This window comes from Castor canadensis, chromosome 18 (assembly GCF_047511655.1).
Source record: "Castor canadensis chromosome 18, mCasCan1.hap1v2, whole genome shotgun sequence".
Lineage (NCBI taxonomy): Eukaryota > Metazoa > Chordata > Mammalia > Rodentia > Castoridae > Castor > Castor canadensis.
This window is the reverse complement of record NC_133403.1, coordinates 13,084,586-13,091,383: the sequence shown is the minus strand read 5'-3', so window position 1 is coordinate 13,091,383 and position 6,798 is coordinate 13,084,586. Positions and strand designations below refer to the sequence as shown.

The following is a 6,798-nucleotide window of genomic DNA, read 5'->3' as shown; positions in this document are numbered from 1 at the left end:
TATCACTAGGTCTTCAAGTTCACTAATCTTTTCTTCTGCAATGGCCAATGTGCTACTAATCCTATTCTATGTATTTTTTTCATCTTGATGCTGTAGTTTTCACATCTTGTTACGATTTTGTGATCTTCCATGTCTCTACTTAACTTTTTGAACATAGGAATAGTGTTATAATTAACTACTTAATGTCCTTCCCTGCTAGCGCTACTGCTGGGTGTAAATTCTGGGTCAATTTGGACTAAGTTATATTTGGGACCACTCCCTGCTTTTTTGTATGCCTTCTTGTATTTGTTTGGATGCTGGGCATGGTTAACTTGTTAACATGTAAACTTGTTGGTTGTTGCATATTTGTATTCTTCTTGGACTTTACAATGTAATTAAGTTGTGGATCCTTTTGGGTTTTACTTTTATAGTTTTTTGTTAGGTGCAGCACTCTCATGATTCTCCAACTTTCCACTGCTATCAAGCTACCCTCACAAGAGATGAGGCAAGACTGAGTTATCTATTCCAAGCCTGGGAGTTATCACTCTTTTCAGTCTGGTAAAAAGGAACACGCACTATTCCCACCTCAGTAAGAGCCATGTAATTTTTTTTTCATTTTTCTTTTATTATTCATATGTGCATACAAGGCTTGGTTCATTTCTCCCCCCTGCCCCCACCCCCTCCCTCCCCCCCCCCCAATACCCAGCAGAAACTATTTTGCCCTTATTTCTAATTTTGTTGTAGAGAGAGTATAAGCAATAATAGGAAGGGACAAGGGTTTTTGCTGGTTGAGATAAGGATAGCTATACAGGGCATTGACTCACATTGATTTCCTGTGCGTGGGTGTTACCTTCTAAGTTAATTCTTTTTGATCTAACCTTTTCTCTAGTTCCTGGTCCCCTTTTCCTATTGGCCTCAGTTGCTTTAAGGTATCTGCTTTAGTTTCTCTGCGTTAAGGGCAACAAATGCTAGCTAGTTTTTTAGGTGTTTTACCTATCCTCACCCCTCCCTTGTGTGCTCTCGCTTTTATCATGTGCTCATAGTCCAATCCCCTTGTTGTGTTTGCCCTTGATCTAATGTCCACATATGAGGGAGAACATACGATTTTTGGTCTTTTGGGCCAGGCTAACCTCACTCAGAATGATGTTCTCCAATTCCATCCATTTACCAGCGAATGATAACATTTCGTTCTTCTTCATGGCTGCATAAAATTCCATTGTGTATAGATACCATATTTTCTTAATCCATTCGTCAGTGCTGGGGCATCTTGGCTGTTTCCATAACTTGGCTAATGTGAATAGTGCCGCAATAAACATGGATGTGCAGGTGCCTCTGGAGTAACAGTCTTTTGGGTATATCCCCAAGAGTGGTATTGCTGGATCAAATGGTAGATCGATGTCCAGCTTTTTAAGTAGCCTCCAAATTTTTTTCCAGAGTGGTTGTACTAGTCTACATTCCCACCAACAGTGTAAGAGGGTCCCTTTTTCCCCGCATCCTCGCCAACACCTGTTGATGGTGGTGTTGCTGATGATGGCTATTCTAACAGGGGTGAGGTGGAATCTTAGCGTGGTTTTAATTTGCATTTCCTTTATTGCTAGAGATGGTGAGCATTTTTTCATGTGTTTTCTGGGCATTTGAATTTCTTCTTTTGAGAAAGTTCTGTTTAGTTCACGTGCCCATTTCTTTATTGGTTCATTAGTTTTGGGAGAATTTAGTTTTTTAAGTTCCCTATATATTCTGGTTATCAGTCCTTTGTCTGATGTATAGTTGGCAAATATTTTCTCCCACTCTGTGGGTGTTCTCTTCAGTTTAGAGACCATTTCTTTTGATGAACAGAAGCTTTTTAGTTTTATGAGGTCCCATTTATCTATGCTATCTCTTAGTTGCTGTGCTGCTGGGGTTTTGTTGAGAAAGTTCTTACCTATACCTACTAACTCCAGAGTATTTCCTACTCTTTCTTGTATCAACTTAAGAGTTTGGGGTCTGATATTAAGATCCTTGATCCATTTTGAGTTAATCTTGGTATAGGGTGATATACATGGATCTAGTTTCAGTTTTTTGCAGACTGCTAACCAGTTTTCCCAGCAGTTTTTGTTGAAGAGGCTGCTAGCCATGTAATTTTCACTCTGTTCCTTTCACATGGTTCTTTGCCTGGCCTCAGAAAAGTGCATTCACTGTCAGTCAATGCTCAGCTGAATACTCAAGGGGTCCCCTGCAAGTATCTAGTGGGCTCTTTATTCTCTGGGGTTTTTCGTTAAATGAATTCTAATTCTGCTGGTCTCTACTTTCTCCAGGTAGTAGATGGGACCTTCCTTCCCTTCTCTCCCCTCCTTTCCTTCCTAGGCAAGCACTCTACTGCCGAGCTACACCTTCATCCCTATCTCTGTTTCTGAGATCCAGTGTCTTGAAACCAGCTTTGGACAGGCTCACAGATTGTTTCAGACAGAAGGGTAAATCTGGTCCCTGATATTCCACCTTAGCTGGAAATGGAAGTTCCAGATTTTATACTTCTTGTTTCTCCTTCTTCTCCCAACAGTAGTGGTAAAAACAATTGCCAATGTTTTCCTTCATAGAAGCATCATCTAGGTGCCAGGACTTTGTCTACATGATCTGTTTGTCCTTATAGCTATGCAGTCTTTCTTACCCTCATCTCCATTTGATAGCTGAAAAAAAAAAACGGGGCTCAGATGTTTGCTGATTTGGACCCGAGACAGGCCTGCTGGTCTTGAGGCCATGTGCAACTGAAGTGCTGGGATTATAGATATGCACCCCCACACTTGGTCTCTGGAAATTTAGTACATCAAGCCTGTACTTACTGGATTTCCTTTCATGAAATCGGCTGAACAGCCAGCTATAGCCTAGCGAGGCTGGGACCATAATACTTGCCTGCTAGTCCCAGGTCTAGGTTGGGCCATGATACCTACCTGCTAGCCCTAGGCCAGCCCAGAGGTGCTGCAATACCAGAATGATCCTCACATCAAGAGATGAACTTCTCTGCATGGAGACAGGGTGGGAGCAGATGACATCAAAAGGTCCTTTCGGGCTCTGATGGTCTGTCAGTGTCCACTTTAGGAGCAAGATCCAAAGAGGGGGAGGACAGTGGATGTTAGAAGGAAAAGGCAGGGGAGGCCACATGGTTTGGTATCCAATGCATGTTCATTTATTTTACACTTACAAAAGAAATTCCCCTCCCCTCTTCCCCGCGCCCCCCCAAAACTTCTTTTTACAAACAATTTAAAAATTAAACCAAATGAAGATAGACAAATTAATTTCAGTACAATTATTTTTCAGTGTCATAATTAGAGTTTAAATTTCCTACAAGTGACCAATGTCCAAGTAACTTATAGGGATATCCTGATTATTGGCCAAAAGAAAATTTCATATTACAAGTTAGCAAATTCTAGTACAAAAATAGTCCGTGTGTTGGAACAGCTTTCCTTTTACATAGGTCTCAGGTCAGTCTGCTGACTGCATGATACCTAATGTTTCTGGATTCTCGCTCTCACAAATGGCTCATTTGTCATAGCTGAAGCAGCACGGCACCTGCAGCGGCAAGGGCTAGTGTCCACCTCGGGACTGAGCTGGAGATGGCAGGCCTGGGAGTGCCTTGCTGGCCCCAGGGCAGCCGGGCAGAGCCCCCTCTGTTGGGGGCCCTGGAGGGAGGGACAAGTTTCCCTCTTCTGAGGCAATATTAGGCCCAGGATGCAGGGCACGTCTGCCCAGGGATCTGGGCCAGCGCTGGTGCAGGACAGCACATCTCCTGCCAGTGTCTCCTCCTCCCTCTGCAGCCCAGCCAGGAAGGGGCTGGCCCTGGGCATCTGTTAGTGGCGAGAGTGTGGCCCTGCCCATGCTGTAGCCAGGGCAGGCCAGGGTAGGCTACTTGTCCCTCAGGATATCGAGCTGTTCCTGACACTCGGTGAAGAGGCGCTGGAATCGGAGGTTCTGCCCAATGACTGGTAGCAGCTCCTTCAGCAGCTCCCTCTTCCGCAGACCCTGTGGACACAGAGTGGCAGCTGAGTGAAATGTCAGGGAGAAGACCTAGATCATGAGCGACTTCCCTGTCTTGGTAGGGACCTATGTCAGCCACTGAAGAAATCAAAGAGAGAAAGAATGATTTTACATGCAATAACCCTCACAGAGCTGAAAGACTGGGCAGGCACAAGTGTAAGACAATGTGGCAGTAGCAGCTGACCTTGTACTGACTGGGCAATGGAGCTTGACCTTATAGGGAGGTGGCACAGAAAAGCTGAGGTAAGGAGAGTGGATGTTTGGGAGAGGATGCTCTTTATGCTAAGGCTCTCCAGGCATGGGAGGTTAGGCATGGGGTGAGGTGGTGCTTGGTATTAGCTTTGATGTTAGTTTGATATTAGTCTCTGCTCTTGGCCCTTGCCCATGCCTCCCTCAGTGCACACTTGCACTACAGGCTGTACTATGCACTGCTAGGTAGGTTCTCTATTGCGTAGGCCAAAAAAGCAGATCCTGAGGACAGCTGCCTCAAAGGAAAAACAGTCAACCAGATGACACTTATAACAGCAAGAGAAGTCCCAGGATTTTTAAAATAAGCATGACAACAAACCTGTAACACAACTAGGAATGACATTAAAGAATCCAGTGTAGATATTAGGTTTAGAGACATGCGGCACTGATGGGATCAGCAGGAGAATGGGTGCTGCTGGAGACCCAATCAGACTCAGCAGCAGCCCAGGCTCTGACAGGTAGGGAGGAGGGAAAAGCTGAATGGGGAAAGTGAAAGCAGACAGAGTGGCAGAGGAGTCCGCCATCCACAAGACAGGATTCCACAGGAGAGAGAAGGAAGGAGGTGAAGAAACAGTACCAGAAGACATCATACAATTAAAGAAAAGTGAACAGTTTAGACTGATCAAATAAAATATGGAAAATGTGCCATCTAGATAACATCAGAACAGAGGAAATGTACAATAAAAAGAAAAATCCTGGAAATTTCTAAAGAACAAGAATGTATCACCTACTAAGAAAAAGATACCAAGATTCACAAAAAGGAGTCTTTTTAATATATTAGAAGAAATCTCACTAGGCGTGATGGTGTATGCCTGTAATTCCAGCACTCAGGAGGATGAGTTTGAGGCCAGCCTGGGGTACAAAGACCTTGTCTTTAAAAAAAAAAAAAAAAAAAGTCTAACCCTTATAATCTCATTTTTTAATCTAGCCAAACTATTATTTATATATGATAAATATAAAAATATTCTTGGGGCTGGAGTATGGCTCAGTGGTAAAGCACTTGTATAGCAGGAGCAAGGCTATGTTATTCCAACCCCGGCATCATGAAAACAAATAAGCAAACAAAAAGCCAATAAATGTGGATACAGGAAGTTGAAAATTAAAGACAGCAAGAGGGATGTCACAAAAGCTAAACAAAAACACCCACTCATTTTACCATTATCAAAGTAGATAAAAACAAAACAAAACAAACTAACTAACAAAAAAACATCATTAGGGAAAGAGTCAAAACAGAGGAACAAACCACCCTTGGAGATTTTAATACACAATTAATGAATTAATTAATTAATGATTAGTCAGAAAGGCAAAAGTGTTCAGGTTAAAGTAATACAAACACAGCATTTAGTAGACATGACCTAACAGACATACAAAGGATGCACCACAGTTTTAAAGAATACATACTCTTCTTATTTGGGGCGGGGGGGGGGATGCAAAGGGGTGCTGGGATTGAACCCAGGGTCCTATGCATACTAGGTATGTGTTCTACCCCTTAGCCCCACAGAACACATATTCTTCTTAGGCACACATGAAATATTCAAAACCTTATCAAAATAATAAGCATCACAAAGATGGTTCAACATGAGCCAAATCCAGCCACCATCTATTTTGGTAAACAGTTTTATCCAAATGTAGCCACACCTGTTTGTGTGTATCATGCTACAGCTACAACCTCAGGTGCTGAGGTAGTTGGAAAAGGCTGGATGAGTTTGCAAAGCTTAAAATGTTAACAACCTTGTCTTTAGATAGAAAGTTTGCCCAACCATGACATAAATTACATTCTTTGAATACCAACAAAACAAAAATTCATAGGTCAAATAGAAAATTCACTTTAATTATCTAAAATAAAAAATGTCTTATAGTGCAAGAGAATAGCAATAAAAACACTAAATCTCCAAAACTAGTACAATTCAGCAAAAAGTGGGGCTTTTAGAAGTATTTACAAAATTAAACAGCTTATGAGCCAGCCATGGTGGTACATGCCTGCAGTTTTAGCACTCAGGAGGTTGAAGTGGGAGGATTCTTTGAGCTTAGGAGTTCAAGACAAGCCCAGGCAACAAAGTAAGATCTCTGCCTCTCAATAAACATACCAATAAACAAATAATAAATAAAATAAGCAGATTATAATAGAGAACATGAAAAAATGATAAGCCAAGAGTCAAACCTAAGGAATCGGGGGAAAAAGCAACACTGGAAAGACATTTTAGAAAAAAAAAGGAAAAGTAAAGACTCAATACAGAAGATGAATAAAGACAAAAACTTATAGGACAAACTCCAGTAAGATTAATCAAGAAAGGAGAAAGCTTGGGCTAGCAGAGTGGCTCATGTGGGAGAGCTCTTGCCTAGCAAGTGAGGCCCTGAGTTTAAACCTTAGTATTGACCCTCTACCAAACCCCCTAAAAGAGAGAAAGCTCAAAGAAATGACAGTAAAATAAAAAAGGGACATAACTACAGATATAGAAGATAAGAGCACTCTCGATAGCTTTATGCCAACAAACTTGAAAATTCTGAGAAAATGGACAAGTTCCAAGAAAAACATAATTTATACAAACTGACTTGAAAAGG

At 41.9% G+C, this 6,798-nt stretch overlaps 1 protein-coding gene across 3 annotated transcripts in view; it reads right to left on the bottom strand.

The window, feature by feature from the left end:
• Positions 1 to 3,172: 3,172 nt before the first annotated feature.
• Positions 3,173 to 6,798, bottom strand: part of Hira (histone cell cycle regulator) — a 102,741-nt gene continuing 99,115 nt past the window's right edge. For all 3 annotated transcript variants that reach the window (XM_074061213.1, XM_020160706.2, XM_074061214.1), the window contains one exon: positions 3,173 to 3,972. In XM_074061213.1, the coding sequence (XP_073917314.1) occupies positions 3,856 to 3,972 (117 nt within the window). In that variant the 3' untranslated portion in view covers positions 3,173 to 3,855. The remainder of the gene's footprint in view (positions 3,973 to 6,798) is intronic.